Consider the following 20750-nt stretch of genomic DNA (forward strand, 5'->3'; position numbering starts at 1 on the left):
TCTTTAAGTTTACTTGAAGACGTTTCACCTCTCATCCGAGAAGCTTCTTCAGTTCTAAGGTCAAATGGTGGAGAGTCCCAGATATAAACCTAGTGGGAGTATCCCCCCACAGAGGGACAAAAGGACCCCCTGATGATCTTCTAATCGCCTGAGCCAAGGTGTGAAACTGGGTGTGGGTCCCAATCAGCCAGAGTTTCGGGTGTGTTCATTGTGAAACCTGGCCCCACCTTATCATGCGAATTCCTGAGGGCAGATGGCCCAGGATGTGAGTGGGCGTTAAGGCGTCTGGGAAGGGATCTCAAAACTGGATTATAGATGGCAGAGAGTTGGTGTCGTAAACCCCCGCCTCTGTTCAAAGATGGTCGCTCACAGTGGACATAGATGGCTTCTTTCACTCCTCTTTCAAACCATCTGTCCTCTCTGTCCAAAATGTGAACATCCTCGAAAGAGTGTCCTTTATCCTTAAGATGCAGATGGACTGCTGAGTCTTGTCCTGTGGAGGTGGCTCTTCCAGACGCTTTTCTTTGCAAGCTCCTTTGACTAGCTTAACTATAGCGTTATTTTTGTGCCACTATTCTGAGCACACGTAAAAAAAAAATTTGAGCGCATGTAAAAAAAACAAAACAAAACATTGTAAATGTTTGACGATTTATTTTGAGTGAACAAAATAAATTGCTGCGTGCAAAAAATTTATTATTTGTAGAATTATTTGCATCCAAGTCTGTGATTGGTTGGTTTTGTGGCACAAATATAACGATGTTAAGAGTGCAAGCAACACATTGCGAGCAGGTCTGCAGAGAACTGAGCAAAATGCAAATGCAAAAACTGAGCGAGAGGGGCTGCCTGCTATTGTATGTGTATATGGATACTAGCAAACACTGAAATACATTTTTTGCACGCAGCAATGACTTTTGTTCACTTAAATTGAGCTTTTCTTCGTTCAAAATAAATTTCTCCTCGAAATGCAACACGTGCACCTGCAATTTTTTTTTTTACGTGCTCTAAATTTTTTTACGTGAGCTCAGAATAGTGGCCCAAAAATAAGGCCATACTTAACCTGCTCGTTAGCGCCTATGTGTACCACCTTTGAAGTGGCCCGCTTTCTACTTGCTTCTCCTCAAAAACGGTACAACTTATATTATGCCGCAGTAAAAATAGACCTGTAACTTAAAGGTTTTTGGGTTGGTTTTTTAATGTTTTTTTAATGGGGGGCTAAGCACTGTTACTGGCTAGCAGGTAAATCAAAGCCTGGTCTGAATGTAAAATTTGAACTAGCTAAGTCGGCTTGCTGTCATAGTTTTCATATAGTAAAGACCACAGCAACATCACATATATATTATAACTTAAGTGAATTCAAGAAATAAAGGCACATTACAACAACTGGGTTTTTTTTGTTTGTTTTTTTTCCCAGAAAGTATACATCCCTTACCTTAAGAGTACCTCCCATTTTCTGCCAATTGTTACAGTGAAGTTTGATTGGACCAACTTAGAGAGGGGAGGGTTTGCGGTGTTGTTGCCAGGCAAAGTGCAAAGGTCAAAGGGAAGAAAAATATTTAATGAAAATGACAGAAGGTATTGTTCAAAAAAAAAAGAAAGAAAGGAAAGAAAGAAAGAAAGAAAGAAAGAAAGAAAGAAACATTATTATAATTCATCCCACTCTCTAGCTTTCAATGCCCATGATCCTGTGTTAAATTAATTTGAATATTTTTTTCAGGCTGTCTGTTAATCTGATGTCTATAAACCCAACTAAAACTAACTATATTTAAAAAAATAACTGATGCTTGTATTATTAAAGAAAATGGGTTGTAGTATCTATTTATGAAAGGTAGAGTACAAAAACATTTGTTAATTTTCTCTATGTTCTCTTAAATGAACGAGTCAGCTGTCTGTAGGTAAATAGCTGTCTCAGCTTGAAATAATGTGTTCACTCACTATGTATATCACAGGACTGTAAGAGTGCAATTTAACTTGTTGATTCAACAAATTGAGCTAATAATAAACACAGTAGGGAAATAATTGACTCTACTTACTTGCTGTCTCATTTAATAAGTTAAAATATTAGATTAACTAATTCAATTCAACTTTTATGACAACAGGCTGAAAAGTGGCAAGATTAAGGAGGATGTGCCTTCCCAGTTCATCTGCCGTGCTAAACCAAAATCATGTAACTCATTTTAATCATGGAAACCAGAAAACATATCTTAAATTGGTATTCACTGAAATAAAAGATCATTTAAAAAAGCAGGAACTTCACTTATTATGCCATCCAGCAAAACCAATAAATTATAAAAGACAACAGTGCATTCCAAATGACGGGGACTCATTTGGTAAGGATGATCCAGAGTTCATGTAAAATTGGAAGAATATTGCACATAATTGTTCACTTGATTTAGAAGAATTAATAACTGAAAAGACAAAACAAGCAAAAAGAAATAAACAGCACTCTATTAAAGAAATATAACAGAAATCTGAGAGTGCCTCCAAAACTAATGATTATGTTCAATTACAGAATTTAAGAATGAGGTCACTGGAAAAGAAAGAAATCAGAAATAGATAATCATGAATATAAGGAAGGAACAGTGTACGACTGGCACAAAAAAAAAAATCAAAACTCAGGTTGTTGCTCAGTGGAAAGATAATGAAAGTTCTACATTTAAATGCCTGGTCCAAGCAAATATTGGAAAGACGGAGGGTAGAGGCTATAAAAATAAAAGCAATCTTTACTCTCGATAAATGGTATGCAGTTGTGAGGCAATTAAAGCTGGGAAAATAACTTGGAGTTCTGAGATGGATTACTTATAAATACGACTTCAAACCAGGTAAATTTGACCTGAACTTTATACAATAAGTAGGGAAAGGAGTTACAGCTATGTGTGCAATTATTTAAAAGGGACAAATGCTGAGTTTTCAATATCTGAAAAACACACAATCTTACAGATCAGGACTTCTTTAGGTTCTTACAAATGTAAGACTACAACCTAAACGTTATAAAGATATCATAAGGATAAAATATATCCCATTATAAAGACACTTGGATTATCTCACCAAGAGACAGTTCCCAGAGTAGTGTCTGCCATATGCTGTAGTCTTATGGGATCTAGAGAACACTCACTCAAGAAATTATCTTGATCAAGAAGATACCAGTTATAAATTTCATTAGTTCACCAAATAAATATTTTAAAAGATGGCTTCTCTTTTTCTTTAATGAATCCAGACAATGCACATAAATTAAAGGTAGATACAGTGGTGTGAAAAAAGTGCCTGATTTCAGATTATATGCTAGTGTTTTTTGGATCTGACCTGCTGCAGAACTCAAGTGTGCTTCAGCTTGAAGACCATGAACAGATTGCTGGACGTTCTCCTTCACGGTGTTTTGGTAGACAGCAAAATTCATGGTTCCACTTACCACAGGAAGTCTTGCAGATCCTGAGGCAGCAAAACAGCCCCAGACCATCACACTACCACCACTATATTTTACTGCTGACATGATGTTCCCAAAATGCCGTTTTACTTTTATGCCAGATGTAATCGGACTCAAACCATTTAAAAAGTTACACTTCTTGTCAGTCCACAGACCATTTTCCCAAAAATCTTGGGATGTTTTTTGGCAAATGTGAAATGAGTCTTTGTGTTGTTTTTGGATAGCAGTCGTTTTTCTCTCCAAACTCTCCCATGGATGCCTTTTTTGCCCAGTCTCTTTCTTATTGTTGAATCATGAACTCTGACCTTAACTGAGACATGTGAAGTCGGCAGTTCTTTAATGTTGTTCTGGGCTCTTTTGTGACCTCCTGGAGGAGTCTGTGATGTACTCTTGGAGTAATTTTGGTTGGCCGGTCATTTCTGGGAAACTCCCAAAGCTTTAGAAATGGATTGTAACCCTTTCCAGACTGAAGGATGGCAGTGACTTTGTTTCTTGGGTGTTTCTTTAGATTGTGGTATGATGTGTTGCTTTTGAGATCTTTGTGACAAATATGCAAAACACTAGGAAATCAAGCAGGGGGCAAACATTTTTTCACACAACTGTACATTCAAATTAATTTTAACAAGTAATTTTTTTCAGATCTGAAGACCATGAATTTTTGCAAATACATGGACTGCAGCTACTCTAGCATATGCATCCTTGTGTGTCGCACTCTGGAAAAATTCAAAATGTTTGAAACATGAAGAAATTCAAGTAGTTCTTTCTTAAAATTTAAATGGTGTATAGGTTAAATATGGCTTAAATGTTCGTAAACTGGAACAACATGATTTCTAGGAAATGCTTTAATGTCCTCTGTGTCCCAGCTTATACTGAAGAAACAAAGAGAGGACTTTCACAGTGTATTTCAGAACACAGAACAGTCATTTGTACTGAAAACATGAAATTATTTTGTGCAGCACAAGCTTTATCAGGCATATTGTATATATTAAATGCACAGACAAAAGGGACTCTATGTTAGGTGGTACAAAAGTTGAAAACTTTATTACACACATAAATGTGAACAGTATTGTTTAGTAAAAAAGTGTGTGTGTGTGGGGGGGACTCATAGCTAAAGATAAATGCACTGTACAGATGATGCAAACCTTTTAAAATACAGCTAATGACCTACAGAGTGAAACAAAGTTTGAAGAGTGTTCGAAATATTTTTGGAAGTTTAATTTTGTGGGAGCTGTAACTCAGCTAGACGCTGTGTACACCCTAGACACGCCATGAGTCCATTGCAGTGCTGATATGAAGAGACAGTCAACCATGCTTATGTTCCCATTCAAACCCATTAGCCAATCTAGAATGACCAGTTAATGTAACATGCATGTCTTGAGACTGGGAAACAGAACAATGAGATACCTGGAGGAAACCAACACATTAAGAGAACACACAAACTCTAAACTGAAAAGTTTCAGTAGAATCAAACCCAGGACCTTATTGTTGTGAGGAGATTTCTATTTCTCATAGTTGTAAAACAGTAAAAAAATAAAATAAATGTAAAACAGATAAATGAGGGATTACATATGCGACCACTTCTTGATTGAGTGTAAAAATACAACAGCAAGCTTTGCATCCATGTTTGGGTGGATACTTAACTGCAGTTTAACTCAGGAGTCAGCATGCGCTCCCATTTATTATAATTTTTTTCTTTTGTTCATTTTTATGTAGCATTTAAAAACCTAACAACAAAAATAATAAATAAAATAAGAGGCAACTCCCAGCGCCTCATAGTTTGTTGCTTTATAAGAAAGCCCTCCGCAAAGCCAGAACATCTTACTATTCGTCACTGATTGAAGAAAATAAGAACAACCCCAGGTTTCTCTTCAGCACTGTAGCCAGGCTGACAAAAAGTCAGAGCTCTGTTGAGCCAACCATCCCTTTAACGTTAACTAGTAATGACTTCATGAACTTCTTCACAAATAAAATTTTTATCATTAGAGAAAAAATTACAAATAATCATCCCACAGATGTAATATTATCTACAGCTACTCTTAGTACCATTGATGTTAAGTTAGACTCTTTTTCTCCAATTGATCTTTCTGAGTTAACTTCAATAATTACTTCCTCCAAACCATCAACGTGTCTTTTAGACCCCATTCCTACAAAACTGCTCAAAGAAGTCCTGCCATTAATTAATTCTTCAATCTTAAATATGATCAACCTATCTCTAATAATCAGCTATGTACCACAGGCCTTCAAGCTGGCTGTAGTTAAACCTTTACTCAAAAAGCATCTCTAGACCCAGCAGTCTTAGCTAATTATAGGCCAATCTTCAACCTTCCTTTCATATCAAACATCCTTGAAAGAGTAGTTGTCAAACAGCTAACAGATCACTGCAGAGGAATGGTTTATTTGAAGAGTTTCAGTCAGGTTTCAGAGCTCATCACAGCACAGAAACAGCTTTAGTGAAGGTTACAAATGATCTTCTTATGGCCTCTGACAGTGGACTCATCTCTGTGCTTGTCCTGCTAGACCTCAGTGCAGCGTTCGATACTGTCGACCATAATATCCTATTAGAGCGATTAGAACATGCTGTAGGTATTACAGGTACTGTGCTGCAGTGGTTTGTATCATATCTATCTAATAGACTCCAATTTGTGCATGTAAATGGAGAGTCCTCTTCACACACTGAGGTTAATTATGGAGTTTCACAGGGTTCAGTGCTAGGACCAATTCTGTTTACATTATACATGCTTCCCTTAGGCAGCATCATTAGAAGACATAGCATACATTTTCACTGCTATGCAGATGACACCCAGCTCTATCTGTCCATGAAGCCAGATAACACACACCAATTAGTTAAACTGCAGGAATGTCTTAAAGACATAAAGACCTGGATGGCCGCTAACTCTCTGCTTCTTAATTCAGATAAAACTGAGGTTATTGTACTCGGCCCTAAAAAGCTTAGAAATATGGTATCTAACCAGATTCTTACTCTGGATGGCATTACCTTGGCCTCCAGTAACGCTGTGAGGAACCTTGGAGTCATTTTCATTCATTGGCTTCATTGGCTTCCTGTTAAATCCAGAATTGAATTCAAAATCCTGCTCCTCACATACAAGGTCTTAAATAATCAGGCCCCATCTTATCTTAATGACCTTGCAGTACCATATCACCCTATTAGAGCACTTCGCTCTCGCACTGCAGGCCTACTTGTTGTTCCTAGAGTATTTAAAAGTAGAATGGGAGGCAGAGCCTTCAGTTTTCAGGCCCCTCTTCTGTGGAACCAGCTTCCAGTTTGGATTCAGGAGACAGACACTATCTCTACTTTTAAGATTAGGCTTAAAACTTTCCTTTTTTCTAAAGCATATAGTTAGGGCTGGACAGGTGACCCTGAATCCTCCCTTAGTTATGCTGCAATAGGTGCAGGCTGCCGGGGATTCCCATGATGCATTGAGTTTTTCCTTTCCAGTCACCTTTCTCACTCACTATGTGTCAATAGACCTCTCTGCATTGAATCATATCTGTTATTAATCTCTGTCTCTCTTCCACAGCATGTCTTTTATCCTGTCTTCCTTCTCTCACCCCAACCGGTCGCAGCAGATGGCCCCGCCCCTCCCTGATCCTGGTTCTGCCGGAGGTTTCTTCCTGTTAAAAGGGAGTTTTTCCTTCCCACTGTCGCCAAAGTGCTTGCTCATAGGGGGTCATATGATTGTTGGGTTTTTCTCTGTATCTATGAAGCGCCTTGAGGCGACTTTTGTTGTGATTTGGCGCTATATAAATAAAATTGAATTGAATTGAATTAAAAAACAAACAATAAAAAAAATCATGGAGAAAAGTACTATAGATACCATTTCAAGCTATTTCTACAACAGTTCTGAAATAATAAAGCGCTAATTGAGTTGTTGGTCTTGTGTGTTCTTTTCTCTTTACGTGTTTTAAACAGTCATGTTCATGTAAAAGATACATGTGTTTTAGTGGCTTGAGGAGTTGCACCAGCAACCACAGCAATCAAATGCTATAATCTTTAATTATGTGATGTGTTTAATCTTAGCCAACATTCTCCTGTCAAAATGAATGTGTTTTGTTAATTTCTGCAACATGGAAGCTAATACAGTGAAGGGAAATAACAGAAGTGTCTAGTCTAGGGGTCTCAAATTTAAATGAGCTGTGGGCCACTGCTGGCAATGTCATGTCACGTGAGGGCCAATTTAGTGTTCAAGTAGTTTAAAAAAAAAACCTACAAACAAACAGGAAAACACCCACAAATATTTCCAAAAATGTAGTGTTGCCTTTATCTGAAGTACTAAATAAACAAATTGGTACTCTCTTTCTGACCAGATACGTGGCAGCGCTTCTGCTATAATTTTGTTCATATTTAACAAAATAAAAATGCAGATATAAGTGTACACATTCATTTTTGACTGGTAGTGGAAACTGTTTTGTTTACAAATAACTCTCTCACTGAACTAAAACAGCCAATCCATCCACATGTTTGTACTCTCTGCTCATAATGGCTGCATATTAAGGTTTTTTTTTGCTTTTTAAAGAACTTACATACCCAAATGTTTCTGTGGACCAGCGTTCAGTTACATTCACCCTGAACATGTCAGAACTTACTCTGAGCAACCTGCCATGTGTTCTGCAGAGATGTTATAGAGGGGTAACTGCCTCAAACAGCTACGCAATGAAGACCTCTTGAACTCTGAGCTCAGATCAACCAGTGATTGAAAAAGACTATTTTGAAATTAAGCAAAACTGAAGAACCAAGTGCAGTTTTTTTGTACTGACAATAAGTCTTTATAACCTGCTTGATTTTATTCTTGTTTTGTTTATTAGTTTGTCTAAGAGCAGTTCTTGATCAGTATGTAAAAGAATACATATAAACACAAAGATTCACATTGAGCAATCTAATTCTATGAAAGTACACACCTTGTTAAACATTCACTAAAGTGAATGATAACCTTTCATATTACTCATCAGGAACTAGTCATCTTGGAAGACAAAGGTGTTGTTTTTTTGTTACCACGGAAGTAATGGTGAATTCAGAATTTAGTCTAAATGCCATTATATAATTATCTAATTTCATGTAATTTCACTGTGTTGCTCACAGTTAGTAAAAAAACATTAGATTTGCATAATTTTCAACTGTAATTCTTGTATTTGAATGAGAAAAACCAATTGATATAGCAATATTAGTAGGGTGAATAAATCAAATAGCTTTTTAAGAATCAGTAAGTTCATTTACAATAAAATTTTCCAGAACAATAGAATATGACTTTCCTTTGAACAAGAATGAAAAAAAAAAAACCTGAACTACAAATAGCACCAAGATGTCTTGAATTCTTGAAGGATACCACGAAATGCAGCCATCAAGGAATAATTAGAATCCGAACCTAGGCTGTAAAAATATGACTTTTTAAGGTGCTTTCTTTTACGAAAACATCTGGACAAGGAATGTGGAATAATTTTAGTATTATACAAAATTATGAGAAATATTTTTTACTAGAAAACTTAGTATTCTCGGCTGCTATGCTTCTTGTAAATACACAGAAACTGAGGTTAGAGAATGCAGTGAGAACAAAAATAATAGTATAGAAATGTCTTCTTACCGTTTCCACTTTTTAAGTTTCGCTGATCAGCAGGAATCACTGGAACCTCTGAAATCCTGTGAAAACTGTTTAAGAGGTCATCCACCATCGGCACTGCATACAGGAAAGAGGGCTGTCTTTTTCTCTTCCGGTAATCCCAAACAACAGCAAACCTTGGACAAAACAAGGTGAGGGTGGAGTCACAAAACAGTGACTCCACCCTAACCTATCAGGGTGGAGATTTCAAACAGAAATCCAAATGTAACAAACTCATGAATCTGCTTCCTACCATACAAAGCATGGCATGAAACATATTTTATAAATAAAAGATTTATAAAAGAAAGTTTTGCAGATAAGTATAAAAGATAAGTATCTATAATACTTATCTTTGCAAATGAAGTAGATTTTTTTTTTAATCTTTTTGCTTAGCTATAGGGAAAGGTAAAGAAGCCCAACTGTAATCCTGCTACACACAACATCTAAATATTTGCTCATAGAATAGCAGTTTTTGGATTATAAAAACAAGTTGTTTTTTCAGAGTTTAAAAGCAAATCTACAATTCTCCCAAACTAGTTTTCAGTCACTAAGCAGAGGACACATTTATTGCAAATACATGCAATAAATACGGAGACCGTTGGGGACCTAACTGCCTCACAAACAGGAAGAGACGTTTTTTCCTGCTGCCATCAAGGAGACATTATCATATGCTGAAAACAACAAAGACAGAATGACTGGAGTTTCTACCCCCAGGTTGTCAGACTGAAATACGACTTTAACTTAATCCTGAATCTATTAATGTAACCCCATTAATGTGATAGATGACAAATCTGTGTCTTTAAGATAGGTAGATAGACAGATTCTATTTATATATAGGATTTGCTCAAGGAGTTTCATTGACTATATGCGATGCATTTCAACAAAGAATATACTTTGATTCCCTCTAGTGGAAAACAGTTGTAACTCTAAATGTACTGAGGTGTATTCCAGGAAGCAGCTTTAATGTAGTTAGAGGCTGATTTCTGTTCCACAAAATGCTGTTTTTTCTGATTGAGGACAAGACAACTGTTATATTTTCCATCTGGACCCCTACACTGAAACATTTAAGGTACCGCACATTATTGTAAGTATGTTTTGTCAAGATTCCATTCACAGTTGCTGTTTTGTTTGAATACAGCCAAACTGAACTAACAAGGTTTGGACTCTTTGTAAGTCTTACAAAGATATTACTTGTAAAATGCATTAATCTGCACAGTGGCACAGTGTTTGCCGACACAACATTGTTGGTGAACAAGCTCTTTTTTTCAGGACATAGGATCATATCAGCAACCCTGCAACATACAATCCTTCAGAAACTGCCCCTCTGGCTTTTTCCACTTTAGTGATTAATTCACTAACCCCATAACTTGCTTGGATGGCAAAATCAGTGTCGGCATCAACTTTGTGAAAAGGTTCTAGTAGTTTTTGGTAGCCTTCTTTATATCTGTTTGGCCAATTTTTTTTCCCTGTCATCTCCCTTGTTGTTCTCACAATTCAACATGTTTAGTCTCATGCGACTAAACATGGCTTGAGATTATATTCCTTGAGTACAGCAAGTTTCTCCTTACATATAAGGCAGGTGGCTTTTCAACCAAACTCAACAAAAAATACTGCAGAGTCCATCTTTCTTGAAATTATTGGTCTACGTCATCCACTTTCCTTTAGGTTTGGAAAGCAACATTTTCTGCTTCTTCTTCTGCTAATATTACCATTTCTTCTTCAGCTTCAGCTGCAGTTTCTTTGCCCTGCTCTAGTCAAAAACTGCACTTACTTTGGAAATTTAAATGATAAATCACTTAATAATTTTTTTCATTGCAGAAAAAAACCAAAAAGTAACTTCAAGGGCAAAATTGCATTATATATTTTACATCAATTCACAGGCTGGAAGAAGGGGAGGTGCGGGCTGGAAGTGGCCCAGGGGCTGTGAGTTTGAGACTCCTGCTGTGAGATGTTTTTGAAAAGTTATCTGAAATTTATTTTGAACCTATAAACCTGTTTAAAGGGAAAATATATTTAATTATTTGAGTATTTTATTTTATTGTCCCATGTCAATTATTTTCAACATCCCATTTCTGAATATATTATATGTTTGAAATAAGTGTATACATAAATATCAGTTTTAATATTTTGTATGCTTTGCATTACTTTCAGTTATACAGTTTATATAGTTCTAAATAAGGTGTACTTTCTTGTGTTATGATCAGTTTCATTGTGAACAAATTCAAATGCCTATTCTGGATCTGATTAGGCACACGCTCCTGTAATTTGGTCACCAACTCCGAGTTGAGGTTTAAGATCAGAACTTGTTGAAGCTACTTCCTGTAGAAGCAGCTGGTAATAAACCAGTCCTCATCAAGGAACAGTGCTCTTTAATGAATGCAGCACATGACTTTACATCGTAGAGGCAACAGGGAGACACATCGAGCTATCAGTTAGCCATCTTAACTATATTCTAACTCTACATTTTCCCGACTGCACTTTACTCTAATTTCACGACACCACCTTCTCGTGGTGCAATATGGTATAGTCATTACAGGACACAACACTTTCTAAACTACCTTTCACTAGTGCATAATACATGCATGGGCAACACCCAGAAAAGCGCAATCCAATTACAAAAACAGTTATCCAGAGCGCCCCACCCCTTTCCTGCCTTCGTTACCACCATGTGCTCCCGTTACATTCCTGACTGCCACCTCACATATGCCTGTCTAGAACCAGTCCACTGTACTACCAACCTTCCAATTAAAAGATCACTAGCTTTACCTTCCTAAGTACAGACACGCTAAACAACTAATATATATTTTTTGTAGTCCACCATTTATCCATCACCTGTCATAAGCTCAATACAATTAATTAGAATCACAAGACTTTTACACAATTTATTGTTTACACATGTATTAGGTTTACAGATGAAATGCTGGTTGGCTAAACTTTCTAATAAATTGTAATGACATAATAAACACACATCTAAGAGGACAACAACGACAGAGAAGGTTTTAACATTAAATCTCAAACTTTGTACCATCAAATATCCAGTCACACTCATGAATATTATAATTGTATAATTTAATACTCTCATTGCCTGAAACAGCTGTTCTGTGACAAGACTTGTTTTTCCTATTATTTTTTATCCAATTGTTGAATTGGCACTAAAGATCATAGCTATAGTATAAAGGTAAATGTATTGCAGTAACTAGTATAACATTCCCAGTACAATAGTGCATATAATAGTGATCAAAATTTGAAGTAATTTAGAAATATCTTTAAACAAGTAGTCAAAATTAAGTAAGAGCCATTGCAAAGAAAATCCTTATATACAAACATACAGCACTTGAGTAAGTGGCTTTATGGCTTTATGTAACAGAAGAAGTTCCTTCTCTGCTGACAGTTTCTTATGCCATAGGATGCAGTACCACTCTTCTCGAGGACGCCACAGAAGCCATTAGTTGGGCAGCTTGGAATATTTTCATATTGCATCTGTCCTCCACCCACCCACAGCCACTCACCAGCCAGGTTATACAGGCCTGTCCACACCTGCCAACACTGACAGAGAGACAATTGTAAACATGGTGTATGAGTTTCTCAGCAACACGAATAAGCTATAGGAAACTGTCCAACCTCATCAGTGGTAGCTTGTTGTGCTCTCTCCCGTGCATAGGTGTGGTCATCAGTAGTGATCAGTGTGGCCATGTCATAGCGATGGTTCTTGTAGGGAGAGTTGGGATCATTTGTGTCCATTGCACCCAGAGACCTGCAGTGGTTTAATGCCTCCTCCCACGTCTTATTCTCCTTCACCAAAACCAGTTTCTCATCATAACACATGAAAGAATGATTGAAATGGCAACTGTGAGTCCACCATACACCATATTTCTTATATACACAGTCTCCATTTTGACTTGCCTCTGAAAGAAGAAGAAGCAAAGAAGAGACACTGTTATTTACTGTTCCCAACAGCAAATAACACACTAATGTTAATATCAACAAATGTGATCTTGCACAATCTAATAAGAATCAATAATTTGCTCTCACACCTAAACAGGTGTTATTCTAAGATTAATACTTGAGCTTTAAAACATGTTACTTACCATAACTACCCCACTTGATGAAGCTAGCTATCTCGTCTCCTTTGGACCATTTCCATGTACTTGTATTAGCTCGATATAATCCGATCCAGCCTCCAGAATTGAAAAATGTGTTCTCTTGTTCATTTCTGATTGTGACCAGGTCAGTGTGGTACTTCCTGCAGAAGGTCTGGGCATTTGTCCAAGTTGTCATGTAAGACCCAGAGTAAAGTTTAAAGTTTAACAGATCCCCACAGACAGGAGAAAGAAAAAGCAGCAGAGGGATGAGAAGGCACATCTTCCTTAGGATGCATTGACACTGTAACAAAAAGGAAAAGGGTCACAGAGCAGCCATATTTCACTGATGAAGTAGTCAAGTGTCTCTCTGAGCAATGACAGGACAGATGATGACGTTAGGAAATGTGGATGAGTCTTGGATTAAACAAGAACTGTATAAATGTAACTGACATTTAGTCTCAGTAATATTACTTAATCAACTCAATATTTTACCTAATGTACTTGTTTGATGTCATCCTATAAGAATTTCACATGCCTTAATCATGTATGGTACAAATAACTAAAACAGTAAATTAATTAATTAATAAATTAATTAAGAATTTGGTTAACAACTTGAACAGTCTTTTCTAGTGAAGTGGGGCATACATAGGTGATATACTCTCAGCAGGTTAAACCATTCATTACACTGTGTATCAGTTTCTACAGCAGAACTCACCTTGGCAGCAGATAATGGGGAACCTTTGAAGCTCAGAGTCTCCTGATGATGCTTTTTTTATCAAGACTGTGAGATACTCATGGACTGTGATACTTGTCAAAGCTTTTCTTTAGCATAGACTCCGCCTTTGTTCGAAGCATTTGAATAGCTCTGGCTTTCTATCCTCAATTTCATTTAAATCTTTCTGAATTTCCAAAAAGATGCTAAGCAGCATTCAAATGTGGTTTTGTGTTGGGGATCTTCGTCCTTTCTACTTCTCTTTTTGCTCTCAATCCTTTGAGAAATAATCATTTTGCATCTCTGTAATGTAAGGATTTATAAAAACATTTATGTTTATAGAACACTCTTTTCTGGTAAGTTCCAACCAACCTGTCAAATCTTATTATACTCACTTCGCTCTTTCATTGGTTTTCTCCACCTGCAGCAGCTAAACACAATTAAATAATAGAATATATTGAAAAGTTGTTATTGCTGGTATGTGATTTCCTGGTAATTTTCATAGATTTGATGCAAATAATACATTGAAATAGGAATATTATAAATGAAAGAAAATTGTACATTTACAGCAGGGGTCAACCCTAGGCACGCGTAGTTAACTGATGGCACGACTGTAGCTGGACTGGCCATCAGGCATACCAGGCATTTGCTTGGTGGGTCGATGGTGATTTTTCGTTTTTATGGGCCGATGATTTTTTTTCTTGTATAAACAATGAAAGCTGGTGGATTGGCCAGATGCTGGCCGATATGTAAAAATAACTCAGTTGTTTGGTGGTGGCTATGGCGGAGCTCCCACAGAGGCCAGCGGGTGGATGAGGGAAAGGGGAGGCAGGAGGAGGAGAGACCTGAGGCGGCCGCCGGTCCGAGTGTCAGGGGAACTGAAGTTCAGTTCACCTGACCCTTTGACGGACTTTCAAAGGGTAAGTGACAGACTTGCAAAGGGTAAGTGACGGAAGTGATGGACAAGGTAAGCGACTCATGTTGTAACTAACGTCAGACGCCGGAGATTTTGGCAGAAAATTAAAGCGAATGGTAGTTTAGATTTGAACAAATTCCTTTAAGCTTCAGTATTACCAAATACACTTATCAATTGTCTTATAACTAACAACATTTGTCTAAATCATCTCCAACACCCTGGAGAACAACAGGGAGAGTTTAGAGGCTCTCCAAGATTACATTGATCAGTACTTCCAGGATCTCGTGATGAAGAAGGCCCAGAGTGCAGCTTCCCCGGCCAAACCTGACACGCCGTCGTTGAAAAGACTTCGCCCGGCAGATTCCCCCGGCACAACATCGCCAGCCGGCAAAGATATTGTCAACATACTGGAGTTAATCGACCAACGATTGTCCAGTTTCGATGCAAGGCTGTCCTTGGTGGAGATTCTTCACCGGGAATTTAAATCCTTGCGAGAATCCCTGGAGTTCAGCCAGCAGCAGGTGGAAACGCTCGCTGCTGAAAATGCCACGCTAAGGGAGTCGGTGAAATGTCTCACAGACAATGTTACTCAGCTAAATAGAGAAAATAAAAAAATAAAAGAAACAGTTATTGATCTACAAGCTCGTAGCATGCGTGATAATCTGGTATTTTCTGGTATTCCAGAAGCCGCTGGAGAGGACGCGGAGACTACAGTAAAAAGCTTCATCAAAACCCACCTGAAGCTGCCGGAGGACACAGTGAAGAACATCGTCTTCGATAGGGTACATCGCCTCGGCCCCATGCGGGCTGCGACCGGGAGACCACGTCCTATTGTGGCCAAATTTGAACGGACTTCAGCGTGAACGACCAGTTCCCCAAAGAGATCCTGGAACGACGCAGGGTCCTCTTCCCAATCAGACGCGGCTTCATCCAGAAGGGCTCCCGCGCTGTCATCGCTGTGGACCGGCTGTACGTGGACGGACAGCTCCACCGCGACCCCAACATCACTCCGTGGCTGTATTAACTTCACACCAGATAAGAATCCGCTACACCCTTTCCCTATCCACTCACACTAACTTGCATTAACATCTGTTTAACTTACCGGTATCAAATCGCATCTTAAGTGTGATATGATAGCAGAATTAACACCGTCAATCTCCGTCAATGGTTTGATTGGAATGTTTCCGTTTTGGTTTTTTTTCCTTCTCGTTTTTTTTCTCTCTTTTTCCCCCTCTTGTTTTTATGCTGCTCACCCTTGTCCTTGGTTTCTTTCTTTATTTCTTTCACTGCTTCGATCACCTGCTTCCACACTCATCCACAAACAACATCCTTTATTTCGACACATACGTACCGCACGATCACGCACAGTCATGCGCTCAACGGCAGCACATTTACATCAGTCAGACAGCGCACACAGTCGTATAGGATACACACACTTAAGCCAAGCGTACTCATATTAGTAAATATGCACACACATAGTCAGACTCAGGGAGTATCTCACCACACATTTTTTTCTCTCTCTCCTTCTCTTTATTTATGAACAAGTGATGTATTCTCTCCACCTGTCTAAGCGACGCACACAGCGCACACCCCTAGTTATACACAAACATCTATGGATGCACTAAGGTTCGTTACATGGAATATAAATGGAGCTGGCTCCAGAGAAAAGAGGTTAAAAATATTTAACCAACTCAAAAAACTACAGGCAGATGTTGTCCTTTTACAAGAGACCCACAGACCTCTTAGAGGTTCGAATGAATTTAAAACACCTGAGTTTCCTAATGTGTTCTCAGCCTGTTATAATTCTAGACAAAGGGGAGTACCAATTCTAATACATAAAAATATTAATTTCACAGTACTCGATACAGTTATAGATCCAGAGGGCAGATTCTTAATCATTAAACTATCTATACTTGATAAAAAGCTATGTATTGTAAGTGTATATGGTCCAAATGTTGATGATCCCTCATTCTTTCACGTTTTTTTTAGTGCACTCTCTGAACACTTAGATGGCACACTTGTTCTTGGAGGCGACCTCAACCTTGGACTAAATGAAGAAATTCATAGGCTCAATACAGCAGGAACTCAGCGTAACTGGCAGTCCACAAATATAATAAAACAGTATATGAGCGACTTTGGTCTTTGCGATGCATGGCGCTCCCTTCACCCCACCAGTAAGGAATATACTTTTTTCTCACGTCCATCACTCCTACTCTCGTCTGGATTATTTTTTGGTCAGCAGCTCACTGCTGAGCGACATTTCAGGCACTGAGATTCACCCTATAGCTGTCAGCGATCATGCTCCTGTATCTTTAACACTAATGCACAAGAATAATACTACGCCAAGAAAAAACTGGAGATTTAATATATCACTACTTAAAGATGAAGACTTTATTAAATATTTTAAAAAAGAGTGGACTTCATATTTAGACTATAATGACACTCCCGGAACATCAGCTTCTGTTCTATGGGAAGCAGGGAAAGCTGTGATGAGAAGTAAAATAATTTCTTTCTCATCACATAAAAAGAAAAAAGAAAACAAAAATATTCAGGAATTAGAAAAAAACATCAAATCACTAGAAGAAGCCTACGCGTCCCACCAAGATCAGGAAACATTGAACAAAATACGCAAAACAAAACTAGAATTAAATGAGATAATTGATAAAAAAAACTAAATTCTTAGTACAAAGACTACGCTTACAAAATTATGAACATGGTAATAAATCCGGTCAATTTCTAGCAAACCAGCTAAAAATAAATAAAGAAAAAACAACTATATGTGCTGTTCAAGATTCATCTGGGAACACAATATATGACCCGAAACAAATAAACAACATTTTCAGGGATTTCTATAAAACGTTGTATTCACCACAAATAAACCCATTTAAAAAGGAAATTGATCAGTTTTTGGACAACATAACTCTTCCAAAATTATTAGACACTCAAGCAATGGCACTGGATTCACCACTGACATCAGGTGAACTCCAGGAAGCCCTGATAAGTATGCCCAATAATAAGGCTCCAGGTCCAGATGGCTTTCCTGCAGAATTCTACAAAGAATTCTGGACGATTCTAGCACCAGTTTTCTACAGAACGTTGTTGGAAATCAAAGAAAAGGGCAGACTTCCATCAAATATGAATTCTGCAAACATTAATCTCCTGCTAAAACCAGGCAAAGACCCTGTATATCCCTCAAGCTATCGTCCAATATCCCTTATAAATGTAGACCTTAAAATAATCTGCAAAGCTCTCTCAAAGAGACTGGAGAAAATAACCCCCCTCTTAATTCATCCTGACCAAACTGGTTTCATAAAAGGTAGGCACTCATCAACAAATACATGTAGATCACTTAATTTGATAGACTACTCATACAGTAAAAACCTTAAAACTACAATATTTTCTTTAGATGCAGAAAAAGCATTTGACAGAGTTAACTGGAAATTTCTATTTGCAACTTTACACAAATTTGGTTTTGGATCCTCTTTCATTAACTGGTTAAAAATATTATACAATTCCCCAACAGCTTGTGTCAAAACAAATGACCAAACATCCTCCAGCTTCTGTCTCCTGAGGGGCACCAGGCCGGGATGCCCACTCTCCCCTTCACTGTTTGCAATTTTTATTGAACCACTAGCAGCAGCAATTAGACAGAATTCAGTAATTAAGGGCATAAAATGCAAGAACGTGGAACATAAAATCAGCCTTTATGCGGATGATGTGTTACTCTTTCTCCAAAATTCACAAACCAATATCTCTGGGGTGATTGAATTGATAAACTCTTTTGCAAGAATATCAGATTACTCAATTAACTGGTCAAAATCTACAGTCCTTCCGATTAATTGCTCCTTCCATAATTCCTCTTCTACACCACTGCAATCGGGAAATATAAAATATTTAGGTATTGTTTCTCCCAAGCTTGCAGATCTAACTAAACTAAACCATATCCCACTTTTAAAGAAAGTAGAAGGTGATCTGGCTAGGTGGAAATGTTTACCCATATCACTTATGGGAAGGGTTGCCGCTATAAAAATAATGGTCTTACCAAAAATAAATTATTTATTCTCAATGATCCCAACTAAACTGCCACAAGATTGGTTCAGATCTCTAGATTCATGTATGACCAAATTCCTTTGGAAAAATAAATCCCCACATATAAGCTTAAAAACACTACAAAAGACCAAGGATAAAGGAGGATTAGAACTACCTAACTTTCAGCACTACTTCTTAGCCAACAGGCTTCAGTTTATCTCAGGATGGCTAAAACATACCCTCTTAGATGAACCTTGGCTAGATGTAGAACAAGCACTTTGCAATAATCTAGAGATTTCAGATCTAGCATTTATCAGCTCAAACATCCAACGACATGAATGCTTCAAAAGCGTCAGCATCAGCTCTTCTCTGACAGCATGGTGGGAGTTTCTAAAATTGACGGAGTCTTCATTAATCCCATGCAAACGTACACCTATCTGGAACAACCCTGACATATCACAAAACAATAATATGATAAACTTTCAGATTGGAGTGGTAAAGGAATCAAATATTTAGAACATATACTGGAAGGAACAGAATTTATTTCATTTGACAGACTAGTTACACAATATGGGATCAACAAGAAAAGATTTTTAGAATATCAACAAATTAAATCCATAGTAAAAAAGAAATTTAAAGCGGGTCAAGTTGAACTACAAACACCACCAAGTGTGGTTCAATTTCTTACTCTTAAAACCCCCAAATTACTATCCAAAATTTACAGAATGCTTTCTAAAACAGATGAATCAATATCACTTCCTATTGCAAAATGGGAAGTGGATTTATCTGTTAACTTAGACCAAAACTTCTGGTCTCAGATTTGCTTAAAAACCTTTCATCTAATTAGAAATCCCAGTCTTCAATTAATTCAATACAAAATACTACATAGAGTGCACTATACAGGTCATCGGATGTTCAAGATGGGCTTTACGTCTACCAACAACTGCTCACACTGTCAAACCAATTCACCGGACAATTATATCCACGCTCTTTGGTTCTGTCCACCAGTTCAGAGGTTTTGGCGCGAGATATGTGAAGACTTATCGAAGTGTCTGAAATGTAACATTCCAACTTCCCCTTTAGTGTGTTTGTTGGGCAGCTTAGATAATGTCACTACAGAAAAGAATATAGCCCATATGGTTTTCACTGCCCTATGCATAGCCAAGAAAACAGTCCTCATGAACTGGAAAAATAAAAATAATCTTAATTCTAACCAATATAGAAATTATCTATTAGATTACATTAGTCTTGATACAGCCTCTGCCACCACATCAGATCAATTGCTCTGGGCTCCTTTGATTAGCTCCATCACCTAGTGGGGGTGGGGGGTCATAGTTTTGTCCCACCTTCGCTGTTGTGATTGGTGTGGGGGTAGGGACAGGCCTAGGGCATCGGGGGGTTCCCCAGGAGCATCTTCCTTGGGGGGCTCAACCCGGGGTAGCGGTCATGGCCTATTAAGGGCTCTGTTGGCTCTTAGGTGATGGTTTCCTCGTGGCTGCGTGCAGCGGGGCTAGGGGAGGGTCTGTGCTGACGGACATGGGTTACTGACCTGGTAGCCTGGCTGCCCCTGGGTGGGTCCGGGACGGGCCTTGGGGGCTTGGGTCCTGGTTGGTGTGTCGCCGGGGTTGTGGGCGGGTGGGTGTATGGGGGCCCGGCCCTGGCGCAGGGTGCCGCCAGTGCATCGAGCCACCTGGGGGGCTCTTCAACTGGTGGGGGAGGTTGTTACACCTTGCAGGAGCTCTCCTCTCTTCAGGAACTGACTCTGCAGGAGGGGGAGATACAGGAGAGGTGGAGGAAGATCTCAGCCTGGGCGTCTATTGTCTTGTGTAGTCTGGAAGATGAGTGGATGACGGGGTGGGTGCAGTTTTCTCTGTGGTGGGGTCAGGTGGGCTGTCCCGGGCTCTGTGGGGCCGGGCGGCGATGCTGTTCTGGGCCCCGGTCCGGATGGGCCTGGGCCCCCTTTCCCTGGCGGGTTGCG

The 20750-nt window shown here is 38.5% G+C and overlaps 1 protein-coding gene across 1 annotated transcript; it reads right to left on the reverse strand.

Annotated features, from left to right (window-relative positions):
- Nucleotides 1-12381: 12381 nt before the first annotated feature.
- On the reverse strand, nt 12382-13395 carry LOC146389234 (macrophage mannose receptor 1-like). The gene is made up of 3 exons (XM_084924819.1): nt 13122-13395; nt 12655-12938; nt 12382-12570 (listed from the first exon to the last, which is right to left on the reverse strand). Exons 1-3 carry the CDS (start codon nt 13393-13395, stop codon nt 12382-12384), a joined length of 747 nt encoding a protein of 248 aa, XP_084780945.1.
- Between the last annotated feature and the right edge of the window lie 7355 nt (nt 13396-20750).

This window comes from Perissodus microlepis, chromosome 4, assembly GCF_051167445.1.
Source record: "Perissodus microlepis isolate ML-2025 ecotype Zambia chromosome 4, ASM5116744v1, whole genome shotgun sequence".
Classification (NCBI taxonomy): domain Eukaryota; kingdom Metazoa; phylum Chordata; class Actinopteri; order Cichliformes; family Cichlidae; genus Perissodus; species Perissodus microlepis.

Excerpts from the sequence above, each read along its gene's own strand:
- LOC146389234 (XM_084924819.1), bottom strand. The coding sequence starts at position 13,395 with ATGTGCCTTCTCATCCCTCTGCTGCTTTTTCTTTCTCCTGTCTGTGGG. Across the intron at positions 12,939-13,121 it reads CATCAAGTGGGGTAGTTATG|AGGCAAGTCAAAATGGAGAC; the intron begins GTAAGTAACATG and ends TTCTTCTTTCAG. Across the intron at positions 12,571-12,654 it reads AACAAGCTACCACTGATGAG|GTGTGGACAGGCCTGTATAA; the intron begins GTTGGACAGTTT and ends CAGTGTTGGCAG.